General features: G+C 43.5%; 1 protein-coding gene across 1 annotated transcript in view; it reads right to left on the bottom strand.

The window, feature by feature from the left end:
- Positions 1–27,786, bottom strand: part of LOC122804061 — a 206,878-nt gene that overhangs the window by 20,230 nt on the left and 158,862 nt on the right. Inside the window, exon 5 of the mRNA XM_044073730.1 lies at positions 11,562–11,698. Within this exon, the coding sequence (XP_043929665.1) occupies positions 11,562–11,698 (137 nt within the window). The remainder of the gene's footprint in view (positions 1–11,561; positions 11,699–27,786) is intronic.

The raw sequence follows: 27,786 nt of genomic DNA, 5'->3' as shown, positions 1-27,786 counted from the left end.
AGGTGGATTTTTTCCATTTGCTGAGACAGATTAGCCTAGTGGATGATTTATGAGCTGCAATAAGAATATTGCGCACCGGGGAGGAGAGGTTATCCTGCCTGGCAATCATTGGAAGTGGAGAAAACAAGGTGTCAGCTTCAGGTTTGTTAGATTGGGGTGGGTCAGACCCTGCAGATGGGAGATCAACCTTGGAGTTGGATTAAGAATCCACAGTCGATCTAGCAGGTGAGGCCAAAGGAAGAGGAACCAAATTTGTCGAGGCCAATATGGTGCAAGGAGGATTACTTTGCTCTTCAACTGCCGTGCTTCCTTCAAAAATTGGGAAATGAGGGGTAGAAGAGGGTAAGCATAAAGCAGATCTGAGGGCCAAGCGTGGACTAGAGCATCTCTCAGTGACGGTCCCTGAGGGGGGATCAGGGCAAAGTAGTTGCTGTACTTGCAGTTGATTGGGGAGGCAAATAGATTGTAGTAAGGCTGGCTCCAGTGGTTCAAAAATTTTTGCTGCTATCACAGGCTTGAGGGACCACTCGTGAGGTTGTAGAATGCACCTGCTCAATTTGTCCGCTATCACGTAGGAGCTCCCGGGAATGTGCATTGCAATTAGAAAGCGGTTCGACCAAGCTATCACCCATTGCCATATTCTCAAGGCCTCTCTGCATAATGGGTAAGATCTGGTGCCCCCTTGCTTGTTGATGTACCATACTATTGACATGTTGTCTGATTGGATTGCAATAGTCCCTGATGGAAGGATCAAGTGAAATGCTTGCAATGCTAGTAGCACCGCCCTCAGTTCCAGGACATTATTATGCAAATGAGCCTCTGTCTCCAACCAAGTGTCTTGGACCAAGTTTTCCTGATGTAGCCCCCCCCCCCACCCCATCAGGGAGGCATCTGTGGTCACTGTGGCTTTTGGCTGATGGGGGATGAAGGAGCAAGACCATTGTTGGGGATTTTGAGACGTCCACCAGAGCAAGTCTTGCTTGCATCTCTGAGTTACACTTATCTGAAAAGACAAAGGATGTTGTAGAGGGTACCACTGAGTGAGAAGTAACCACTGAAGGAGTCTCATGTGAAACCTGGCCAGAGAAACAATGGTGATCGAGGTTGCTATCGACCCCAAGAGTTGGAGTATGGACCGAGGAGAAGATTTGTGGTGACAGATTAGCGGCTGAAACTGTTGTCTTATTCTTTGAAGTCTGTGATCCGGAAGAGATGCTGTGCATTTTCACATGTCCAACAGAACTCCAATGAATTCCAAAGATTGTGCCGGGGTCGTGTTGGACTTCTCCCAGTTTATAGTGATTCCTAGGCACTGAGCTGTGAGAACAGTGTAATACAGGGCTTCCTCTAGTAGATGCTTGGTGGGGGTGGTAAGGAGCCAGTCATCTAGGTATGGAAATGTCTGGAATCCTTGAAGTCTCAGGTAAGCAATAACCACTGCCATGCCTTTGGTGAACACTCTGGGGGCTGTAGAGAGAGACCAAAGGGCAGTGCTCGAAATTGGTAGTCACTGGCTCCTATGTGGAAAAGGAGGTATCTTGTTGAGCATTTGTCCACTTTTATATGGTAATACGCATCTTGAAGATCTATAGAGCACATCCAATCATCTTCTTCCAAAAGAGGAAGGATAGACTGAACTGTATCCATCTGGAATTTCTCTGTTTTTACAAATTTGTTTAGTGTGCTGAGATCCAGAATCAGTCTCCAGTTCCATGTCTTTTTTGGCACTAAAAAAAATCTTGAGTAAAAACCGGATGATATCTTGTCTGGTGGGGACCATTTGGATGACTCTTTTTTTGTAGCAGTTTTTGGATTTCTTGTGCTGCTGCTTCCCCCTGACTGGGTGAGATGTTGGGTAAATTTCTGGGTGAAGTGGGACAGAGATGGAAGGGAATGCGGTAACCTCTGGAAATTATCTGTTATACTCAGGAATTGGTGGTTATGGTTCGCCAGGCAGTAGGGTACAAGGAAAAATGACCCCCAACCGCTTCCAGAGGTGAGCAGTTGGGCAATGCTTCAGGAACACTGGTAAGTTTGCCCAGAGAAAGAATCTCTAGAACCCCGGTTTCGCAGACCTCCCCTGCCCTGAAAGGGGCATCTTCCATTAGTGTTTCTCCCTCTGCCCTTAGGGGAGAACTCGGCACATGCATCACGGAAAGAGCCCTGTGATTTTCTGTGCCACATATTCCCACTCCTCTGATTTCTGGAGTAGAATCGTTGAGGGGTGGACTGTCGGACACCAATGGCAGACAGGGTCTTACCATCTTGTTCGCACCTTGCCAGGTGTATGCTTAACTTTTGGGCCAAACAATGAAGAGGCCTTGATGGGGGCATTCATAAAGGAATCCTTAAAGAAGTCTGCAAAGTCACAAAGGCACATCCAGGCATGATGTCTCGTGACTATGCCTGTGCCTGCTGCTCTAGCCACTCCTTCTGTTGTGTGTGAAATGAGGCACATAGAAGAATTGGATATAGACTCCAGGGTTGCTATCTTAGAGGCTTCCTTGTTGTGCACCTCATCAGAAACAAAGTTTCAGAGAGTTGGTTGATAAGATCCCTCTGGAGCCTTGTAAAGTATGCCAAGTAGTTCAAGAACCTTACAGCGAAGGTTGATGAAGCAAACACATGCTTCCTGAGTCTGTCTATCACCCATGACTCCTTGTTGGGTGGATGGACAGTCTGGCTCTCTTCTGTCAAGTCTTTGTTGGTTGCAGCCGCCACCACCATGGCATCTACTGGAAGACCTTTGAACCAATGAGGATGTTCAGCAGGGGGAGATAAAATTTTGTCAGGCCTCAGAAGTATAGCTTCCAAAGTGTCAGTAGCCTTCCATGCATGCTGGACAATGAGCTGGACAAGTTCATCGGCCGGTTGGGTGACCCAGGAGGTAGGGGGCCAGGCATGAAAGGCCTGCAGGAATACGGATTCTTCTGAGGAAGGGTTAGAGGACTTCCAGTCGCCCCTCTGTCTTAGGATCTCGAGGATGTCACCAAAGGACATCTCATCAGAGGGTGACCGTGGGGACCCTTCCAGTCATCAAAGTCTGTATCTTCGGTTAGAGACTCCTCAGTGGAGTGCATGTGCTTCCTCTTGCACGAAGCCTTGCAAGGGACTACATCAGTGGGGAGCTCTGGGGAAGATTGCGAGGAGGGGATCACCTGCAGGGGAGAAGCCCAAGGCCCTTGTGCCCGGGGTCCGGTAGTTGTGGCTTGCGACAGTTATGGCACAGAGGGGGGCAAGGATTCTGACAGGGATGTTTTGCCAGCAGAGGCAAGTACCTTCTCCATGGTCTGGAAGGCCAGACCACCCAAAGAGGGATGAGAGCCTGGAACCAAGCACGACAACCTCTGGACCAGGGTCACACTCCACTCTGATGAGCCGACCTCCAGACCAGGAATCTCAAGAGGGCTGTGGAGTGTGAGGGGAGGAGGATTCCTGGTGGGTGCCATAGAAAATATTGGCATCAAACCAAGAATGCCTGCCCCCATGGTACAGCTGCTAGCCTGAGAAGGGCCTGGTGCCCAGTGCACCGAGAGCCACAAGGATGACTTTGGCTTCAAAGTGAGGTCCACTGTTGGTGTAGAAGGAATGGAAACTGCTGTCAGAGGAAGGCATTTTGATGCTTCCCTGGAAGTCGAAGGAGGAGTGTAAGATGGAGTCTGTGGAAAAACAGTCACCTGCAAGAGAGAGCGCAGCTTTAGATGGGTTAGAGAGCCCACTGGCCACAAGCAACTGATTGACAAGCCACAACACATCCTGTACTGAGAAGGTCCTGGTCGACCTCATAGAGTGACCTGATGGAGATTCTGGCCTGTCCAAAAAGGGACTATACTGACTTCCCATAAAAGGATCTATGGAGGGAGAGTACTTAGTTCTGGTGAGTTTATGTAATGTAGAGCCTGGAGCCAAGGGTGTCGACACCAAGAAGAATGGTGCTGAGGGTATCTGCGCCGACAAAGGTGGCACCATGGGCATCGAGGGTGTCTGCACCATGAAGGGCAGTGTGGCAAATGTCTGCACCGATGAATACAGTGCCATCAAAGAAGGTGTCTGCACTGGTAACAATGGTGCCGAAAGTGACAGGACCGAGCAGGTAAGTGCCAAAGGCATCTGCACTGTAGAGGGCAGTATCCCAGAAGCTGACTGCATCAGCAAGGACAGAGCCGAAGGAGTCAGCACCAACAGTGCTGAAGGAGACTGTACCTGTAGAGACAGTGCCAAAAGAGTCTGCACCGACATCAGCAGTGCCGAAAAAGGCTGTGACGATACTGTCAAAGCTGTGAGTATCTGCAATGGGAACTCTGGTGCCAGTGGCGGTGAAGCTGACATAGCTGGAGTGAGAACAAATTGGGGCAGTGCCGAGGCTGGGGCCAAAAGGACCACAGATGGCAGTGCCAGGCCTGAAGTTTTCACCTTTTTGTGAATCGACTCCTTGTGGTCTCCAGAGGGAGAAGAAGTGAGCGACCTCGAGGAGAAAGAAGAAGAACGCCTCTTACAGGGTTTAGAAGGAGGGGGTGAACCATCTGACCCAGAGATAACCTCACAGAAAGGAGATTTAAGGAGGCCTTTTAGTATAAGTTTGTTCTTCCTTTCATTCAGAGTCCTAGTCGAGAAATTTCTACAAATCCCACACGAGGGGGGGGGGGTCAACTGACAGGTGGGAAACATTCAGACAATAAACACACAAGTCATGACCATCAGAAAGCAGTAACTTACAGCCGCATTCTGTACATTGTTTGAAACCAATACTACTTTTCTTATCCGACATTGTAATATCAAGGGAAAAACTACGATACTACTAAAAAGTTATAAAACTACACAGAAGGGTAAGAAAGGGAGAGGAAGAATTACCAATGATGGTAAAGGAGAATTATCTCAAAAGTAAGAAAAAGGACAGGATATATTATAGGGAGAGAGTCTCAAAGTTGTGATAGGGAAAGAAGATAGAGATAGTGATGAATTGAAAACTTTCTATACATTTCCCTGTAGAGGGTGTCATCAATGCACATATATGTCAGGAAATAATGTCTTTATACACCCAGATATGGGAAATTCTTTTAATTTTGACTTCTATGCTGATTGTAAGTCAAGAGATTTAGTCTATCTGGCTGTTTGCCAGGCATGTTCGTGTTTTTATGTAGGTAAGACGAACAGAAGTCTCAGGGAACGTGTGAGGGAACATGTATATGCCATCAACAAGGAGGATGATCACAATGCCTTAGCTAGACACATATTAAGTGTAGTGACATCACACTCTTTTAAGTTCAGTGTACTACAGTTAATGAAAAGAACGAAAAGATTAGGGAATATAAAAAATCAAACGGAAGAATGTGAGAATAGATGGATCATCAGATTACAGGCATATAGAGGATGAGGGCTTAATGAGAAGGTTAGTTTGAAACCTTTTCTAGCAGCACGTCCTTATAAACATTGATTTTTTGAATTTCCTTGATTCTGCTATTTTTATTAATATAGTTTACATATATATATATATATATATATATATATATATATATATATATATATATATATATGTTTGTTGAAATGTTATGTTTGTTTTTATGTTTTAGGAAGGCGCATTATGTTTATTATGATAGAGATATATTTTATGATGTATGCCTTTATTTTTTAAGTGATTTAAACATGTGATGATGCTATGATGATGCTGATTGGGTGCTTTGTATTGGTGTCCATATTTAAGAATGTTTTTTTGAAATGTAACTGTTTTGAAGTCTGATGAAGCGCTGAGAGAACGCGAAAGCGCTTACTTGCACTGCAGGAATAAAAGAGTTTTTATTAGCCGTGGTGAGCCCTATCTGTTTTTTGACTTTTGATATTGGATCTGAGAGGGCTCCTTATCCAGGACTGTTTGTTGTGTTTTCTCTATACACTAATATTAGAAAAACTTCAAAAGATTGAACACTTAGCTGAGTGAGAATGCTTGACACAGCTGCACAGCAATGCGGCAAATGAGGTCTGATGTAACAGGGAGCAGAGCATTGTGGGTAGGATCTTGGCTCGAGAGTTTTTTTGGCTGACACGAGCTTGGTATAAGGCCAGCTCGGTTCCGAGGATGGAACCGATAACCCATCGTAAGGAATGAACAAAGATTAACAACATCAGATGGTAACTTATGAACTTTTTTATGAAATCTCAGGACATTTGAACTTTTTTTCAGTTTTTCCTCCCCCCCATGGGACACAAGTGCCAAAACAGGGACTGTCCTGTGCAAAGAGGAACAGGCAGTAACCCCTACAAAGTGTACCTCTTTTCTTTCCTTTACATTTGAAGAATGCAGTTGATGCATTTGAGTAGGTGAAATGTTGTCATTACAGGTTAATTTATATGTGTCTTAATGGAACGTTCTTGGTTTCCGCCACAGTACAAAACACAGAACAAGGACCAATTTGCCGTCTCTTTCCAAATGCCCTAGTTCTCCGGTGGCATGGAGTAAAGAGTGGAGGAGTGGAAAGGGATTGGGGAGGAGATGACTCTTGGCATGAGTGTGAATCTCTGGCAGACTGTGCTGTTTGGCACAGAGGATTTGTAAACCACATCATTTTTTTTTCTTCTGAGTTGCATCTTCAAAGATTTTTTTTTTACATGGAACGTAACTCCTGGTAACTGTGTTGTGGACAGATGGCCTTAGCTGAACTCCATGCTGGGCACTGCACCAAATCTTCATCAAAGAATTTTGACAGCTGGTCACTTAGTTACAGCTTCACTTCCTAGTCATCATGGGATTTACCTGGTAATTAATGTTTATTTGTTCAGCAAGCTTTTTGCCTGACATGAAAAGCATGAAAAACCTGTGCTCTGACTTAAACTAACGGGATTATGTTGCATGTGATGTACAACAACAACATTTTACTTACAAGTTAATGCAGTCCTGTTCAGCTACAGGTAAATGGGAATGTGTTGTCATTTTGTTACCCTGACAATTCATCTGATTGCTTGGCTAACTTTACACTGCTAATTATATAAAAAGGTTGTGGACCTATTCTAGTGTCTTGTTATATGATGGGTAGTGAGTTCTCCATGGATAAACAATTCAATCAGCTTTGCTCTCCAGACCTTCAGGTACCTCTCAACCTCTGCTCACAAGAAATCTGGACAAAGCCTGACATAATGGGGGAACAAAGGCCCAAAAATAGGGACAGATTTTAAATGTTGCTCTTATAAATTTAGAAAGGTGTTTTACCAGGCTTTGTGTTAATGTGCAGTTTTTGAAAGATATGAAGTCTAAAACTCAAATGAATGTTATGATTTAGTGACTTCAGTCCTCAGCTCATCATAGAGATTTGTCAGAAAACCACACATTTTATGAAGTACAGACGAAAAATATGAGGAAAAAAATCTGGACAGTTGAGAGGTATAGTTGTAGTGTATTAGAGCTGAAGCACTCTGGAATTTTGTGACTGGCTTGAGTAACTAACTACAACGGTCCATCTAAAATATTTGTAGACAATCACTATACTTTAACAATTAACAGTATATAGTGTTAGCAAATGAGGGAAAGCACTTTTGTTTGCATACCAGTAAGAGATGGATATAAAATAGTAATATGCTAATGATGTACACCCCAAAACTATGTCACAAAAAGGGAAAAACCTAATTTTATGAACCTCCCATAATTTCCTCTTACTTCCAGTTCTCATCACAGTGACATTAAAAAGATACAGCTGCTCAGTTGACTCATATGCATGGACTCCTGTGCCCCACACTGCCTCTCGCTAATCCTCCGTGTTCACTCCAGAGCCTTATTACTGAATATTTCCTTGGAGCTGGCTCCACATGAGTCAGGCACTGTCTTGCTACCCTGATGAATGATGCATGTCCCTGAACATTGATGATGTTGCAGGATATGCTGGCGATGCATGATGACATTAGTGGTAAGTTAAAAGTTGTACAAAAAAAAAAAAATCAGAATTTAAAGAGGCCACTCGGGAATTCATGGCACCCCATTATTTCATTATTTTGCCCTCAAAACTGTGAAATTCTGAGGAGTTTGGTGCGGTTGAGAGGTATGGTTGTAATGTCTCAGTAAAACTGAAGTATATATTAGTAAATTCTATCCTAAGGAAAGCAAACACTTTCACAAGGCTTATATACTTGAAATTAAATACAAAGAAGCTTGTATTATACTATCATATCATCCTTTCCATACAGATTCTTCCAGTCAGAAATGGTGGCTTAAACAAACAACTGGTTGAAGTAGCAAAGAGGTTACCAACTGGAAAAAGAATGCACATTTTATGAAAGTAACAAAGCTGAAACAAGCTTTGTTCATTACTTGAAAAGGAAATTTATCCCCTCTGTTACTTAAGAATAATCATATACTTTTATAAATTTGCATGAGAAAATGGAATGTATTTATTTTCTGTCATTATAATAATCATTGAAAACTACTGAAGTCTCACAAACTCTATCCAACTTCAAAACAATCATAAAACTAACCCACAAAAATTCTGGGCAATTCACTCTTAAAACCTGGAACTATAGAAAACCCAAACCCCAGCCCAGATTTACAAGACATAGATCTTACTACCCAATTCAATTTTTTCTTCATAGACTCTATTTCCAAACTTACTTCTTCTTTTACACATAACAATGCACCTCCTACCCCCTCTACTCACAACCAACCTCCCCCTCCAACTCCTTTCTCTCATTCACCCCCACCTCATAACCCACCTCCCCCTCCAACTCCTTTCTCTCATTCACCCCCACCTCAACTCCTCCCATTTTTGATTAAACCTACTCCAACTTCTACTATAAGAAAACTCCTACAGAAATTAAAACCATGCACCAATGCCCCTGACAACATTCCATCATACTACCTCAGTATAGCTGCTGATGCCATTGCCCTCCCTATCAGTATCCTCATCAATTGCTCTATCCAAGAAGGTTTAGTCCCCGAAACTTGGAAAAAAGCTTACATCATCCCTCTACACAAAGGAGGAAATAATACTAACATCTCCAATTTCCGTCCCATAGCCATCCTCTCACCCATTTCTAAAGTCCTAGAGAAATGTATCCACCTTCAACTCCTTCCCCATCTCTTGGACAACAATATCCTAACCCCTACCCAACACAGATTCAGACCCCATCATAGTACTATGACAGCCCTCCTATCCTTCCTTGAAACTGTGAATAAAGCTAGAGATTCTGGACTCATTGTATCTACCATTCTTCTCGATCTTTCTAAGGCCTTTGATACTATCTCCCATAACCTACTTCTTACTAAACTATCTAATCTAAACCTTTCTCTCTCTCTTCACTCAACTGGTTTAACAGCTATCTCTCCAATAGACAACAAGCAGTCAAGTGGAAAGAAGCTACCTCCTCCTTTCTAAATACCCCTACAGGTGTCCCACAAGGTTCCATTCTGGGCCCCCTTCTCTTTAATATTTTCATTAATGACTTTTCCACGCTATCCCTCAGGCTAATATTATTTAATATGCAGATGATTCCACAATCATCTGTGCTGCCTCATCCATCCCAACTCTTTTAAAGCTAACCCAGGATGCCTTTTCCACCAATGAAAATTGGATGAAAGACAACCATCTAGCTCTTAATGCTGCTAAAACCAAACTCATGATATTTAATCCTTCAAAAACTACTAACATCGATCATAAATCATTCTCCATCTCCAGCCAAAATAACATCCCCCTTAAGCTTGTATCAGAAACCAAACTATTAGGAGTCCAAATTGATGACAAGCTTAAATTCAATTCCCATCTACTACAAAACATAAATAAAACCCACCAAAAACTTGGCATGCTCTACTGTCATAATCAATTCCTCAGCTCAGCTACTAAGATTACTCTCTCTATTACATTTCTCCTACCCTCCCTTCTCTATGGGGCACCTCTTCTTACTAACCTACAATCCTCCCTCAAAACCAAACTATCCTCTTGTTACAATAAAATTGCCAAATTCGCCACTTGTAACAAATCATCAACCCACCACTGTGAACCACTCCACAAACTGAACTGGTTAGAATTACCCAACTACCTCTCCTACACCCAACTCACGTATGCTCACAAACTGATTTTCCAGCCATCCCTCTGCCCTGCACTCTCGTCTACCTTTAAAATGCACCACACTCAACGACATCTAAGATCAAACAATCAAAACCTCATAGAAATTCACAGACCCCTCCACCCTCCTGGACAAAACCTCCTGTCCTTCTCACTAGCACGCTTATGGAACTCCCTTCCATCCTCCATTCGTACCATTACAAGCCTCCCATCCTTTAAAAAATCACTCCACTCCCATCTAACCTCCACATGGGCATGCTCCTGCTCTCACCCCTCATAACCTACTCTTTACTCTAGTACTTTTTCTCTTCTTTCACTCTAAACATCAGGTAGCATTACTCATGGGCTACCAGTATACTGCTCTCACCCCATCGTAACCTACTCTTTACACTAGTACTTTTCTCTTCTGTCACTCAAAATCCCAGGTAGCATTACACATTGGATACCAGCATACTAACTAACTCTCCTTAAAAAAAAAATATATATATTGTTGCTCTTATAACCTATGTTTTTAGCTCTCTCTACATGTTTAATTACATAAACTGTACAATGTTTAATCCCATGTAATGTATATGTATATCCTCATCTTTCTGTAATCTGTATGTGGAGCTTTTCTCCCCAGGACTCCATTGAAAACGGGTTCTTCAAGCCCAATGGACTATCCTGGTTAAACAAATGCAAATAAATAAATAAATAAAATAAATAATACAAATTTCCAATCAACCTCTGCGGTCAAGCTGCAGTATTTACCAGACTTAAAATTGCATTACTAAACAAAAGGTTGGCAGATTGGTGCAGCAATCATGGTTAATGCATGAAAGTTCTTTGTTTGCAGTGTGGCTCCTGGCTGGATGCCTTCCATGTGGAGTCTGCATGTCCTTCTTGCATCTTTGAGGGATTTTACCAGGGTTGCTGGTTTCCTCTCAAAATCTAATGGCATGCCAATAACTAAACTACTGCATCTCCAAAATTCCTAATGTACATGTGGTTGTGTATGTTATTATGCCTGTGTGTATGTGTGTGTAGTGTGAGTATATGTGCATGTTTGTATGCATGTGTGTGCGTGTGTGCGTGTGTGTGCGTGTGTGCGTGTGTGTGTCTGTGTGTGTGTGCATATATATACACTTGTGAGCACATATTGTTTCAAGAACTGTCTCTGTCTCTCTCTCTCTTTCTCTCTCTGTCTCTTGCCATTACTTATATACAGCCATAAGTAGGATAATACAGGTATTATTAAACGAAAGAATGACTTACAAAGTATATATGATGTGGCAGACTTTTCCTCTCATAATTGTGACTCTTAAAATACTTTCAGAAGCCTAGTCTTTAGCTCCTACAACGTCACTATAAATGCTTTGCTAACATGAGTGTCATCTTGGCTTAATTCATGTTTATATTGCTGAAAACACAACACAAAGAAATAATATCCATTTACTCATGTAAAATGTAATATAATTCCAAACCTAGAGATGAAATAAACCTACTGAGCATGCATTTGGAATATAAATCAGTATACCATACCTGTGATTTCCTTTTCTGCCTGTTCAAAGTCTATAGCTAAGGCAGCTTTCTCAAGCAACATGTTGAGCAATTTGTTTGTTTTTTCAACAGCTCTTTGAACTTCTCGATTCTTACTTTTATGTGAGATTAAACCCAATCTGTTTAGAGAAGACATTTATGTTACTCAAAAATATTTATTTTAGGCAAGCCATTTTTTAATTAATCAAGTGACAATTCATATTTTAAACAAGCATCAATAAATCTTTTCAATGTAAAAAATAAGCTGCAGAGTTATCATTTGACAGCAGGAATAAAAAGGTTGCCATCACATTTTACAGAGCCATTGCAGCTATGACTTTCAATGCCATCCCACTATGACACATGCAGGTATTTAGGGAAAACTTGGGAGACAGGAACAAATTTTGAGCAGGTTTTGTAGCATGTTCTAGAACCATTCATAGAGACTGCCTGCATGTGAGCTAGCATGCTGATGCAGAAGGATGGTGTATGTTTCTACTGCTGATAACCATATGCAGACACAATGCACAGAAAAACATATCTTAGTGTAAAGGCAGTATTCAGTTAAGGAGATTCACTGAGTAAAACAGATGTAGCATAGTCTATCTTTAACATGAAAAGATTTAGTAATAAACCTGTAGCAAAAAAAAAAAAAAAAAAAAAAAGACAGTTCTGAAGCATTAATAGTCACCCTAGAGGAAAACACTAACACTCCATCAAGCAGGTAAAAAATTATTTATCATAAATAAAAATAAGGTCCAAATAGCTTTCATCCACACTGTGCACTATAACAGTGATTGCACTGGCCAGTAAGTTTTAATAAGAAAGTCTTCCACCAGCTACGTCAGACAGAAACAGAACTATTCTTTACTTCCTAAAAAGAACAAATATAATACTATTTCTAAGTCTTCTCTGGAAGACTGTCTTTTGGACATCTTATTGGTGAGGAGGGATTTCAGAAGACCAACAGAACAGACAATCGTGGAGAAAAAGAAGTTATGTACCTACCATAACATTCCATGTTAGTTGTCTTCATCTCGCCTTCTTCTTGCTGGTTGGGATTGGAGCCGATCCTCGGCTCTGACTCGGCCATCTTCTATAGCTCGAGAGCTGTGTACTGGCTCAAAGCTACCCCTTATCCCATGATGCCTAGCGCTAGCTACCCAGATCTCTTTTGTAATAGTTAACCCCAGACTTAACCAGAGAAACAACCTGTCCAAGAACAGGTTGAGCATACTATCATACTCTCTAAGTCAGTAGAGGAACAAACCAGAGAATACTCAGCCAGTGAAACCAAAACTCCTTTCGATCCAATAGGACAGGGGGACGAAGGGTGGAACACAAGAAGAAGGCGAGATGAAGACAGCTAACATGGAACGTTATGGTAGATACATAACTTTTTTATGTTAAGTTGTCTATCTCGCCTTTGTTCTTGCTGGTTGGGACAGCGTCCCTAGCACCTACAATCCTGGGCGGCTCATTGGAACAGAGTCTTCAGAATAGTGGAACCAAAGTTAGCTCTGCTCCTGGAGACCATATCTAGTTTGTAATGAGAAATAAAAGTATGAGGATTTGCCCACGTGGCAGCTGCACAAATAGAATCCATGGGTGACCTAGATTGGAAGGCTACAGAGGTGGCCAAAGCCCTAGTAGAATGACCTTTCAGTTTGATAGGCAAGTCTTTGTTTCTCAATTGATAAATGAGACAACCAACTGGATAAGGTCACTTTGGAAACTGGGAGATCTTGTTTGCCTAGAACATAGGAAAGGAATAGTTGTTCAGACTTCCTTGTATCCTTGGTCCTATGCAAGTAAAAACGCAATTGTCTATGAACGTCCAATTGGTGTAATTTGTATTCTGCCTTGTTGGTGTGGTTAGGGAAAAACACAGGAAGGTCTATAGATTGGTTTAAATTATTTTTTGAGCATACTTTCGGAAGGAAAGATGGATTAGTCCTCAGAGCAACCCTATCCTTATGAAAAACCAAGTATGGAGGATGAACACATAGTGTCTGAAGTTCAGAGATGCGTCTGGCTGATGTAATAGCCACCAGAAATGTTTTCCAAGATAGGAATTTAATTGAGCAGGACGCTGCAGGTTCAAAGGGAGGCATAATTAGAGAGGTTAGTACCAAATTACAGTCCCAAGGAGGAGGGGGATCTCTCAATGGAGGTCTAAGGAGAGAAGTCCCTCTTAGAAAGGCTTTACAGAGCTTATGAGACATAATGTTTGAATTAGACAACCCAACATGGAAGTTAGAAATGGCCGCCAATTGAACCTTGATTGTAGCAGAAGCGGACCCAGAATGAAAGAGTTGTGCTAGGAACTCCAAAATTTCGTGGACTGGGGCTGAAAAGGGATCTATGTTCCTAGCCTCTGCCCAACAAGAAAAACATTTCCATTTACTAGCATAAGTTTTTCTAGTCGTGGACTTGTGAGAGGACACAATAATCTCACGCACGGCCGGGGAAATGCTGGGAAGCCTGGCTAGGGATGGAATTGGAGCAACCCAGCTGTGAACTGGAGTGTTTGAAGGGAATGATGCAACCCACCTGATTGATGAATAAGTGGGTCTGGAATGGGATCCAGAGTCCAGGGCTGCTCGAGAAGGTAATGATGCAGGAATGGAAACCATATCTGTCGAAGCAAGTAGGGGGCAATGAGGATCATTTTGCAACCCAATGATATAGCTTTCTGTATGAGCTTCGGTATCAGGGGAAACGGAGGGAAGGCATAAAGTAGTCCCTGAGGCCAATTGTGGACTAGAGCGTCTCTGGGAGAGTGACCTGGAAGCAGAAGAATGGAGAAGTAGTTGCTGCATTTGCTGTTGAAGGGAGTGGCGAAAAGACTGCAGCAAGGCTGACCCCATTTGCGGAAGATCAAATCCGCAACTACCTGATTCAGAGACCACTCATGAGGCATGAGAATAGCTCTGCTGAGCCTGTCCGCTATGACGTTGGACATCCAAGGGATGTGCGTTGCAATCAGAAATCGTTGGGAGGAAATCGCTCACTGCCAGAGTCTGAGTGCTTCTCGACATAGGGGATAGGACCTGGTTCCACCCTGCTTGTTGATGTACCACACCACTGACATGTTGTCCGTTTGAATTGCAATGGTCCCAGAAGGGAAAGAGTCCTGAAGAGCTTGCAACACTGGGAGCACGGCTCTCATTTCGAGGACATTTATATGCAAATGGTACTCTTGAGGCTGCCAAGTGCCTTGAACTGTCCTGCCCTGATAATGCCCCCCCACCCTATCAGGGAGGCATCTGTGGTCACTGTGGCAACTGGAGGGGGCTGAATGAAGGGTCTGCCCTGAGAAACTAGTGGGGAGACCATCCACCAGGAAAGGTGCCTTTTGCATGCTTCTGTGATCATGATCATGTGAGACATGGGCAGCTGTTGAAAAGACCATTGTGTGAACAGAAGCCACTGAAGGATTCTCATGTGAAAGCGGGCCAGAGGGATTAGAAGAATTGCCACTGCCGTGGAACCCAGAGTTTGAAGGACGAACCTGACTTGGATCTTTTTGCTCTGCATTAAAATTTGAACTTGCTGGCGAATTGTAGACAGCCTGTCTGGCAGCAGCCTTGCGGAAATGTTCCTTGTGTCTAAGTCTGCTCCTATATAGGTGATAGATTGACAGGGCAACAAGGCATATTTTTCAATGTTTATTGTGATGCCTAGCTGGGAGCAGATTGTGATTGTGTAGTCCCTGGCTTGGAGAAGTTGATGCCTGGTAGTAACAGTGAGGAGCCAATCGTCTAGATACGGAAACACCTTGAATCCTTGATGTCTCAGGTGAGCCGTGACCACTGCCATACACTTGGTGAACATGCTGGGGGCTGTGGTGAGACCAAAGGGCAGAGCTCTGAACTGGTAATGATTGGCTCCCAGCCAGAAGCGAAGGAATCTCCTGGAACTCCTGTCCATTTTGATATGATAGTACACATCCTGAAGATCTATGAATTGGTCTCCAGTCCCCTGTCTTTTTTGGTACCAAAAAGAACCTTGAGTAAGTTCTGGATCCGTGTTGGTCTGCTGGGACTTCCTGGATGACTCTTTTTTTTTAGCAGTTTTGAAACTTCTATGACTGCTGGGTCCCTCAGATTGGGTGGAACATTTGGAAGGGATTTGCTTGAAGGTAAAGGGGGCTGAGAGAAGTGAATTTTGTAAACTCCAGATATAATTGACTGTACCCATTTGTCTTGCGTTAAATTTTGCCAGGCTTTTGGGTACAGAGAAAGTCTTCCCCTGGCTGCCTCCAGAGGCGGGCAGTCAGGCAACCCTTCAGGGATGTTAAAAGGGCTTCTCAGAGAAAGATTCTCTGTTGCCCTGGTTCTGCGGACCCCCTCTGCCACGAGGGCGGCATCTGTTGTTGCTATTTCCCCCTTTGCCCCTGGAGGAAAAATCGCTACGTGTGTCAGGCGAGGCTCCCTGGGATTTTCAGAACCACATTTTACCACTCTTCTGACCCTTGGGGTATGGTCTGGAAGGAGAGGAAAAATGGACTCCCACAGCAGAGAGAGTCTTGCCTTCTTGCTCACACCTAGTCAAAGTGTCTTTCACCTGTGGCCCAAAAAGAAAGGAACCATCAAAGGGGGTGTTGGTGAATGATGTTCTAAAGGGTTCCACAAAATTACACAGCCGCATCCAGGCATGTCTCCTCAGGGCCACACCCATACCTGCGGCTCTACTCTCACCATCGGCTGCATAGGAAATGAGCCTCATGGAGGAGTTGACTACAGAATTAAGGGCCACCAGCTGGGAAGCCACTTTAGCTTGAGCCCCCTAAGCTGATGGATCTTGAAGGGTATCTCCGAGCTCTTTAAGAAGATCCCTCCGAAGCCGGGTAAAACGGCATAAGTAGTTCAGTAACCTCATAGAAAAGGTCGCTGAAGCAAATATTCGCTTCCCATATCTGTCCATAGTCCTAGACTCCTTGTTAGGAGGATGAACAGACAAAGAAGTTTCCGCTAACTACTTTTTTGTGGCTGCTGCTATCACCATGGCATCCACCGGAACACCTTTGGTAAGGAACTGCTTATCATGGGGTACAGTGATAAACTTTCCAGGTCTCCTTGGGGTTGGTTCCACTGTATCTGGGGCTGACCAAGCCTTTTTGCCACCACTGACATAAGTGGATCGAAAGAAGGAGAAACCCAGGAGGTGGAAGGTCAGGAACCGAACGCATCCAGGAATACAGACTGATCCTCGGTAGGGGCTAAGGGATTCAAGTTCCCCCACTGCTTAAGCATTTCGAGGATGTCTGAAAAGGAAACATCTTCAGAGGGGGATCTCGGGGACCCCTCTGAGTCATCTAAGTCTGTATCAGAAGTGACAGACTCAGGGGAGTCAATGTGCTTCCTCTTGCACTTCTTCTTACCAGGGGGCTCCTCTGAATGATCAGGGGAGGCCTCAGAAGAAGAGGAAACACTCACTGGGGTGCCGTGGATTGCAGGTTCCCCACGCTTGGGGTCTGAAGGAGGAGCAGAGGTTAGCACAGGCACTATAAGGGGCGAAGACAATGGGGTCGATAGTGGAGCTGACTCAGTGGCCAGCACACTCCTCATGACATCGAAGGTGTCCCTGCCACGATGCAGAGAAGGCTCCAGTTCCGAGGAAACCATAATCCTCTGCACCAAGGGAGACAGCTCCGAGGCCGATGTAGGAGCTGAGCTCACCTGAGCCGAAGCTCCGAGAGGGAGAACGGGGTCGAACAAGGGTCTGATGCCACTCGCCCCCTCAGAGCCGATGAGGGAGCCCTGGCACCCAGATCCCTCGATGGACAGTACCATCGAGGGAATCGGAGCCGATGACAGAACCAAAGGCGAAAGAGTTATCGGAGCTGACGGTTCCACTACTCTAACCCCAACAAACTCCGGCTCCGAGCTCAATGGAGTAAGAGGAGGAACATCGATAGAAGTGGATGGAGCTGACACCTGTTGAGGAGGGCTGGACATCATCTTGGCAATTGCCTGAGACTTAAGCAACCTACTGACCACTCTCTCCACGTCGTGATCCGAGAGCCTAGAGGATCAAGAGGAGTGAGAGGATCTGTGACTGCACTCACTCTGAAGCAGGGGAGACTGAGGAGCTGAATGAATCAATTCCAGAGAGGGTGACCTCAGCTTCTTGTGGTTCCGCGACGGCTCCGAAGTTCCTGATGGAGCCGATGGGGAGACATTCTTATCAGTTCCAGCCAGAACCCAAGTAGCAGGTAGAGTCTGAACCAAAGATGGCTCCACACTTGGAGCCGATGATTTGGATGATTTTGGGGATTTCACAGGCTGAGTCTTGGCCGGTGAATCCTGGGGCTTTAAAAGGCCCCTAAGAATAAGCTTATTTTTACGCTCCTGCAGAACTCTTGGACTAAATGCATGGCAGATAGAACAAGAGTCCTGCAGGTGCACAGCACCTAAGCAATAGACGCAAGAAGTGTGCCCATCTGTCAGAGACATTTTCTGACAGCATGAGTCACACTTCTTGAACCCAGACACCTTGGATTCTTTAGACATCCTGAAACCAAAAAGACAACAACCAATATACAGTCTACAGAAAAAACACAGAAAGTACAGTATAATACAGACTAAAGTTTTTTTTTTTTTTTTTTTTTTAGGAAGCCTCTAACTCAAATGGCTAGCCTAACAAGAAGGTATAAGGAAAGCCTCTAACCTAAACGGCTAACCTGACAAGAAAAGGATAAGGAGGGGGAGGGGAAGAACTCTCTAATTAAAACGAGTTCTAAGAGGGAAGGGAGGACTACAAAAAATACACTTAACTACCACAACAAGTATAAAACTAAAAGTTAATACTACCCACTAAGAAAAAAGATTATTTCACAGAAAGTTCTATAATAAAGTCAATACAAGCCTGAGCCAGAAAAACAACACCTCGCAGCTGAAGCGGCAAACGAGATCTGGGTAGCTAGCACTAGGCATCATGGGATAAGGGGTAGCCTCGAGCCAGTAAACAGCTCTCGAGCTATAGAAGATGGCCGAGTCAGAGCCGAGGATCATCGACCACAGAAAAAGCCAACACCATGGTGGAATGAGCCCTAATCCTGCCTAGAAGTGGCGTACTATGGTGAGAAAAGCAAAAGAAAATAGCATATGACAACTATCTAGAAACAGTCTGCTTGACATAGTTGTCCTTTCCTCATACCCTCATAGGAGACAAACAACTGACCCACTGTGCCTAAAGATTGCGTTTTGTCTAGGTAGCATCTGAGTTGCCTGTAGACATCCAGATTATGAAGATTTTTTTTCTGTATTGTTCTTGGGATCAGGAAAAAAGACAGGAAGCTTAATAGACCGGCTCAAGGTAAATTCTGAGGCCAATTTAGGCATAAACAAGGAATTAGTTCTCAAAGAAACCCTGTCCTTGTGGAAAATGAAATAGGGTTGGCTTACCATAAATGTCTATAGCTCAGATAGTCTCCTAGTTGAAGTCAAAGTAATGAATAAAACAGTTTTTTAGGTTAAGTACCTCAGTTCAACTTGAAGAACTAGTTCAAATGAAAAAAAGAGTAAGATTTTCGAGGAAAGTTAAGATCCCAAGGAGGAGCCCGCTCTTTCTTAGGTGCATAGATATGCAAAAAAATCCTTTCAAAAACTGCTTGGACTGAGGATGGTTAGAAATGGGGATCCAAGGGCAGACAAGCAAAAATGGCCAACAAGTGAGCCTTTATGGAAGAGTAAGAAAGGCCAGAGGACAGGAACCGACACAAGTAACGAAGAACTGACCTTAAAAAGAACCTGGTTCTTGGAATGGCACCACATAGAAAATCATTTCCACTTAAAACATATATGATTTTTTTGAGGAACAAGTGTTTTACCTTGCTTCAATACCTGCTGTACTTCCTCAGAAAAACCAAGGTGCCTAAAAGGAATCAAAACTCTATCATCGAGACAGTTGAGTTTTCAGGTTTGACTGCATCAAAACTCCCCATGTTGTGTGAGTAAATTGACTCTGTGGTGAAGCATGTGGTAAATGACCTTGGGCAGATTTGGAAGGGAAAAGCACTGGCTTGGGTCAAAAGGTGGGCACCACCAAACTCTTTGATAAGTCCTTCTGGATCTTTAGAAGAAGCCTGTATATTAGTGGAAAAGATATAAATGCATGTGAGCTTGGCAGTGTACAATTCTGATTTCTAAGGCAGAATAAGAATAAAGTTTCTTCCCAAATTTTCAAAGCTTTACCATTATTGTCAGAAGGAATGAGATTAGCCTTAGCAAATATGTTTAGCAGAAGCAGTTTCAAATAAGGCAATCACTGCATGGTCTGCTTTAGGATTAGAAAGTCTGAGATTCCCTGTATAACCTATTAGACTTCCTAGAGGCAAGAAGCTGACTGTCAGGAAAGCTGCAAGCTATGAGAAAAATATTTTCTAAAGAATACAAAATAGGAGTAACAGTTGTTGATTGGGGTATATCCAAATGTGACAGATCAAAATACATTTCTTGGATAGCGATGATCTGAGAATATCATACTGTAACAACTCAAACCATTTTCTGAGCAATGGGGATTTCATTTTGATCCCACTGTAAAATCCCTTTTATTTGAAATAAAGTTTCAGAAAAAGAAAAGTCTTCTAGAGAGGACTCCATGGTAACACTTCCCTCATAATCAGAATCGCCTGGATGAGAAGAAAATTCTGAAGCTCAACATTTACCCTCCCATCCCTACTCTTCTGACAGTATTTAAGTCAGTGAGAGGAAACCCTTTTTCTTTTATTCATTGCAGAGGCAACAGGAGGAGAAAGAATCAATTAACTCTCAAGCAAATCCCAACAAATCTTGCTTGACCATGAAAACAGAATTAGGAGAAGGGACATTTTTTTTTACTTTTTCTGTCCATTTCCTGGGAGATTCCTTAGGAAAGGACAAACACAAAGCAGGCACATTCACCTAGGATCCAGGATCCATTTTCCAGCTGTTGAGTAAAACACTAGCCCCTTCCCCAGAGACAGTCAAGAATGGTTCTCCATTGCTCATAGAGAGCATCTCTACAGCCACAGAGGACCTGTCTGTCCCTCATTCTTTAGTGGCTGTAGGTGCTACACCAGAGGGACCAAGGAAAAAAGATGAGCGAGATGCTGAGAGACAGCTGGGGATGGCCTGACATCCAAAAATTCCCTGACAACTTCCTCCTTCTTTTGGGCAGGGGAGGAAGAACCTCAGAGTCCAGTAATTGCTTCATAGATTCAGCTGAGGAAGAAAAACTAAAGAAAATCATGAAGGAGTCAGTAAAGTTTTAAAGCAGTGAAAAGAAGTTAATCAGGTAAGAAAAAACACTGACTGTCTAGCAAACACGATGTTCTTTCTCTAAAATGTAACAACTACACAATCTGTAGGAAAAGTAAAAAAAAGTAGTACACAGTTCTTCACACAAACATTCACACTCACTGCATTCATCTGATAAGAAGGGACAGTCTGAAACATAATCGGTTTAATAGAAAAAAAACACATGGTTCTTCAGAAAAATAAATTTACTTAAAGCTTTTCCCAAACTGAGGATTTATCTTTCCTACTTTGATGCTCTCTAGCTGACTGACAGTTCCATGTGGTCCACCAGAGTAGCTCACTTCAGCAGCATGAACGCTGGAATGTTTTTGGCATTTAGCCTTTTTAAAGGAGCTCTTTTCAAACTCTTCACAGTTAAAGCTTGTGGAGGGTGCCCTTAAACATTGAAAAGCTGGTTGGTGCCAGGATGAAGGAACCATATAGCTTAGGCTACTGCAACAGTGATCTAATACTGAACATTACAGCTGTCTTTTTCACAGCAGGTAATAGAAATGTGATGGTAAAAACAGATGTCACAAAGAAATATGAGGAGTAACAGTATATGTGAAAAGGGCCATAATCTACATATTCAGATAAAAATAATAATTTATTCAGCCAAAGGCTCAGACAGACTGAGGCAAACAATGCATAATATGTAAACATTATTCAGATACACTGGTGTAAAGAAGGATGTACATGACTGAAATACTAAAATCTGAATCACGACTATTACAGTCTGTGGAGGGGCCATAAGCTGAATTCATAAAGGTTACTGTGAGGTGTACATAATGTGGTTATCTCCTTGGCTGTACTACATGCCAATGAGGCAGTCTGGGGGAGACTCATATGATAATTAGCTATGTACTTTCTCACAGAACTGCCTCCGGTAATGCACCTGTGCATCCAAGTGATTCGGAGAATTGCTTCACTGCATAGATTAGCAAGGCCACCCCTGGCCCCTTGTGGTTGTGACCATGGCCAAAAGGCCATGTTCATAAATCATTGTAGAGGCAAGTGATGAGGAGTTTAGTGGCAAGGTAGAGTTACGGGAAGGGTATGTGTGTGTATGTGTGAGTGTGTGCCTGATTGAGAGATAGTCGTTGAAGAGTTAGTGAGGGTATAGGTTAGGTGTGTGTGTGTGTGTGTGTGTGTGTGTGTGTGTGTGTGTGTGTGTGTGTGTGTGTGTGTTTGTGTGTGTGTGTGTCTGTGTGCATGGGTGACTGGATGAGAGCATCTGAGTGTAATCAGGTGGGGAGGGGACAGTTTTTTATTTGGTGTGTGTGTGTGTGTGTGTGTGTGTGTGTGTGAGTGTGTGTGTGTGTGTGTGTGTGTGTGTGTGTGTGTGTGTGTGTGTGTGTGTGTGTGTGTGTGTGTGTGTGCATGTGTGTGTGTGTGTGTGCATGTGTGTGTGTGTGTGTGTGTGTGTGTGTGTGTGTGTGTGTGTGTGTGTGTGTGTGTGTGTGTGTGTGTGTGTGTCTCTGTGTGTGTGTGTGTGTGTGTGTGTGTGTGTGTGTGTGTGTGTGTGTGTGTGTGTGCGTGTGTGTGCGTGTGTGTGTGTGTTGGGGTGGCTGTCATACTTCCACACATCCATATACTGATGAGCGGAGCCAGCAGCATTGTGTCGGGAGGAACCACTACCCACCAGGGAAAAGTTTTTAGTTTACTGATACACAGGGTCAACATTAGACACCAGGGATTACTCTGCATAATGTGTCTGAAAGGCACTTAAACACAACATGGTTCTGGGACGGGGAACACTAGACCCTATACAAACATACGTATATATATATATATATATATATATATATATATATATATATATATATATAAATCTGTAAATGTCTCATGAAAAATTTAACTTTCATAAGAGCAAATGATAAAAGAGTGATCACTTTACAGTGAATTTAAGAAAAACTAAAATTAATTTTTTTTGCAAGTCCCCCATCCACCCCCGCACATCTCCTGCTAATTATATATACTAACTACAAGATCATACAACAGCGGGGTAAGGGCAAATTCTTTTACCTCACTACAATGTGATCTCACACAAAAGGCTGTGGGAAAAAACTCCTTCTGAAAGGACATTCACTCATACAAGCATTTAATTTTTTTTAAAAAAGAAAAAAGTTCATTCATACGAATGTTTACTCTGTCAATTCTGACTCGGCCGTGTACAAAAGCTTGAGGTCTTCCAGTGGCTCGTGGCTGTATCCCTATCCCATCATGCCCTAGGAGAGCTCCCCAGGTCTTGTTTGCTGATATTAACAGTTTCCCAATGGACTATTTGACACTTTATATAACAATGAAGAGGGTCAGAGAACATTATTTGCCAAATGTGACTGCTCGGTCCTCCAGAAGCCAAAGGGCTTGGGGAAGAAGGGTACAATGTAAGAATGAAGGCAAGAATGACAACACACATGGAGCACTATGGTGAGTACATGACTTCTTTATGTGATGTCCTATCTTGCCTTCATTCTTCACTGGTTGAGACAGCATCACTAGCACCATATTTCTTGGAATGCTCATGGGAGAATATTCTTCAGAACAGTGAACCCAAAGAAGGTCCTGTTCCTCTAGGCCAAATCCACTTTGCAATGAGTAATAAAGGTATGAGGCCTTGCCCATGTTGCAGCAGCACAAATGGTATCAATTGGTAGTCTAGCAAGAAAAGCAGAAGAAGCTGCTATAGCTCTCATAGAGTGACCTTTGACTTTATGGGGAAGATCTTTGTTGTTAGATTTGTATGTAAAGGTAATACAATCTGATAACCATTCTGAAAGTGTGATCTTAGACACAGAAGCACCTTTCTTAGCTTACAAAAATGAAACAAATAATTGGTCAAATTTTCTGACGTCCTTTGTCCTATGTAACTAGAAACATAATTGTCTGTGTACATGTAGTTGGTGTAGCATATATTCTGCCTTGTTGCCATAGTTGAGAAAGAACACTGGTAGTTCTATGGACTGATATAAATTATATTGTGAGCAACTTTTGGTAGGAAGGATGGGTTCATTTGAAGGGATACTCTGTCTTTGTGGAAAAGCATGTAGGGGGGCTTTATCAATAATGCTTGCAGCTCTGATACTCTTCTCGCAGAAGTGATGGCAATCAAAATAATTGTTTTCCATGTCAAGAACTTTAGATCACAGGATGTTTCAAGTTCAAAGGGGGGAAGAATCAAACAGGATAAAACAAAGTTTAGGCCCCATGGTGGTAGAGTGGTTTTAATGGGTGGTCTTAGAAAAGTTGTGCCCTTCAGGAAGGCTTTGCATAGTCTGTGAGACATTAGATTTAGGGCTAAATCGCTTATATGTAAATTAGATATCATTGCTAACTGGACTTGACTGGTGGCTGCAGCTGAACCTTCATTAAATAGCTTTGTTAGAAATTCAAGAATAGAGCCTATAGGAACATAAACGGGATCAATGTGATTACTTAATGTCCAGGAAGAAAATCTTTTCCACTTGCTCATATAAAGCTTTCTAGCTGAAGCCTTATGAGACGAGATCAAGATATGTTTGACAGAAGGAGAAAGGTTAGGAAGCCTGGCTGTATTTGGAATCAGAGCAACAAAGCTATCAATTTAAAGGTCTGAAAAGAGGGGTGGAGAGCTCCTGATGCATGAGTCAGAAGGTCTGGAAGTGGGTCCAGAATCCACGGCTCCTCCTGGTGATGAGGCCAAAGGAAGGGGAACCAAATTTGATGAGGCCATTATGGGGCTATTACAATCAGATTGCTTCCCAATGAGCTGGCTTTCTGAAGAAGTTTGGGTATCAAGGGAAAGGGAGGGAAGACATAAAGGAAATCCGAGAGCCAATCATGTACAAGTGCATCCCTTGGTGACTCCCTCAGAGGGGGGATTAGGGCAAAATAGCTGCTGCATTTGCCATTCATGGATGTGGCAAAAAGGTTGCAGCAAGGCTGGCCTCATTTGCGGAAAATCATCTCTATTACTTCCTGTTTTAGGGACCACTCGTGAGGCATTAGAATCACTCTGCTGAGTTTGTCTGCTATCACGTTGGATTTCCCTGGGATGTGCATTGCTATCAGAAAGTGATGGGAGGAGGTTGCCCACTGCCATACTCTTAAGGCCTCTCGACAAAGAGGGTAGGATATGGTTCCTCCTTGTTTGTTTATGTACCAAACAACTGACATGTTGTCTGTCTGAATTGCAGTAGTCCCCAGTGGAAGAGAGTCCTCAAGTCCCTACAATGCCAAAAGCACTACTCTCATCTCTAGGATATTGATGTGTAACTGGGCCTCATGTTCCTGCCAAGTGCCTTGGACTGTCTTTCTCAGATAATGCCCCCCCAATCTGGGAATTGTCTGTAGTTACTGGGGCTAAAGGCTGTGGAAGGACAAAGGAGCGGCCTGCTGTCACGTGAGTGGAGCGAAGCCAGCAGCAAAAGGCCTGCTTGCGGAAGTCTATTATCAGAATTTGGTGAGACGTGGGCAGTTCCTGCAATGACCACTGAGTGAACAGTAACCACTGCAGAATTCTTATGTGCATGAGTGCTAATGGAACTAAGTTTATCACTGCTGCCATAGTTCCCAAGGCTTTCAGAAGTGCTCTCGCCTGTACTCTTTTCTTGGAAAGAAGGTTTAAGACCTGATGTCACAGAACTAAAACTCTTTCTGGAGGAAGTTTTGCCATCATCTTTGTCGTGTCTAGATCTGCCCCTGTAAAGATGATATGTTAAGATGGCAACAAGGCACATTTTTCATAAATTATCATGATTCCTAGGTGAGAGCAGAGAAGTAATGTGGTGTATCTTGTTTTTAGTAGTAGATGCTTGTGGTGGTGGTGGTTAGGAGCCAGTCGTCTAGATATGGAAGCACTTGGAATCATAGACGTGTCAAGTGAGCCATGACCACTGCCATACACTTGATGAACACTCTGGGGGCTGTAGTGAGACCAAAGAGCAGAGCTCAAAACTGATAATGATTGGCTCCCAGCTGAAAGCGCAGATGACTCCTGGATTACTTGTCCATTTTGTATGTGGTAGTAAGCATCCTGGAGGTCTATAGAGCATATCCAATTGTCTTTTCCCAGAAAGGAGAATATTGATTGCAGTGTTACCATCTGGAACTTTGCTTTTCTTACTGATCTGTTTAATCTGGTGAGATCCAGTATGGATCTCCAGTCGTCTGTTTTCTTTGGAACTAAAAAGAACCTTGAGTAAGCTCCAGATCCTATTTGGTCTGTGGGGACTGTTTGGATGAGTCTTTTGTCCAGCAACTTTTGAATTTCTAGAGTTGCCTGTTTCCTTTGACTAGGTGGAACATTTGGGATGTTCTTTATGTTCGGGATTGGGAAGGAAAAAGGTATAGAGTAGTCTCTGGATATGATGCTTTGTACCCACTTGTCTTTTGTTATTTCCAGCCAGGCATCTGGCTAGTAAGATAAGTGACTCCTGACTGCCTCCAGAGATGGACAGATGGGCCTCCCTTCAGGAGCGCTGAAAGGGCTACAATGGAGTGAATTCCCATCACCCTGATTTTGCAGACCCCCTCTGCCACATGGATGGCATCTCCCATTACTGCTTCTCCCTCTTCCTCTGAGGAAAGAGTCACCATGTGCATCCAAAAAAGCTCTCTGGGATTTTCAGAACCATATCTTTCCTCTCTTTTGACCTTTTGGGTACGGTCTAGAAGGTAGTGAAAAATAGACTCCTATGGCAGAGAGAGTTTTTCCTTCTTGCTCGCACCTGGTGACTTTGTCCTTACCTTTTGGTCTGAAGAGTGATGAGCCATTGAAGTGGCATTAAGAAAGGTAGACTTAAAAGGCTCTGCAAAGTCACACAAGTGCATCCAGGAATGTCTCCTCAGGGAAATTCCTGAACCCACTGCCCTGCTTGCTCCATCTGCTGCATAAGAAATAAGCCTCATGGAGGAGTAAACCACAGAGTTTAAGGTGGAGAGCTTAGAGGAAACCTTGTTTGAAACCCCAGTTGCTACTGAATCTTGTAGAGTATCTACTAGCTCTTTCAGGAGATCTCTCTGCAACCCTGTAAAATGAGTCAGATAATTCAGCAAATGTCACTGAAGAGAACATGCACTTCCCGTATCTGTCCATTGTATGAGACTCCTTGTTTGGTAGATGGACAGACAAGGATGTCTCTGAAAGTTCCTTTTGGGTGGCTTACGCCACCACCATAGCATCTACTGGGACACCCTTAGTAAGAAACTCCTTGTCCAAAGGTACAGAAATAAACTTATTTGGCCTCCAAGGAACAGGTGTCACTGAGTCTGGAGACTCCCATGTCTTTTGACTAACTACATTCATGAGTTTGTCAAATGGCGGAGACACCCAAGAGGTGGAAGGGTGAGACCTGAAAGCCTCCAGGTATACATACTTCTCCTCAGAAGGGTTAATGGACTTCCAGCCACCTCTCTGCTTTAGGATTTCTAGGATGTCTGTGAAGGAGACATCCTCAGAGGTTAACCATGGGGACCCTTCCGATTCATCGAGGTCCGTATCTGAAGTGATGGACTCTTCTGGGGAGTCTTAATGCTTCCTCTTGCATAATCTCTTTCAAGGGACTTCTTCAGGAGGGTATTCTGGAGAGGTTTCGGAAGAGAGGGCTTCACCCGATGGAGCATCCTGAGGGTTTGGGTCTCCACGTCTGTGTGGATGTGATGGTACCAAGACAGACACTGGCGCCTTTGGGGAAAGAATGCCTATACCTGGGAGTGGAGCTGTCAGTGGTGACAGCACTCTCCTCATCCCTTTGAAGGCCCCCTGCCCCTGATCCAAGGAAGGTCCCGGCTCCGAAGAACCAGAAGGCATCCCCGAATCCAAGGGGTTTGGCTCCGAGACCAATGTAGGAGCTGAACTTACCTGTGCCAAAGCCCCGAGAGGCAAGTTTCGATCAGACAACTGTCTGACCTGACTCTCCTCTCCTTTCCACACCTAACCAGAGAGCATCAGCTCCCAGACCCCT

This window comes from Protopterus annectens, chromosome 6.part0, assembly GCF_019279795.1.
Source record: "Protopterus annectens isolate FY-2018-M chromosome 6.part0, PAN1.0, whole genome shotgun sequence".
NCBI lineage: Eukaryota > Metazoa > Chordata > Ceratodontiformes > Protopteridae > Protopterus > Protopterus annectens.
The sequence above is the reverse complement of the archived record's forward strand: the minus strand, read 5'-3'. Positions and strand labels throughout refer to the sequence as shown.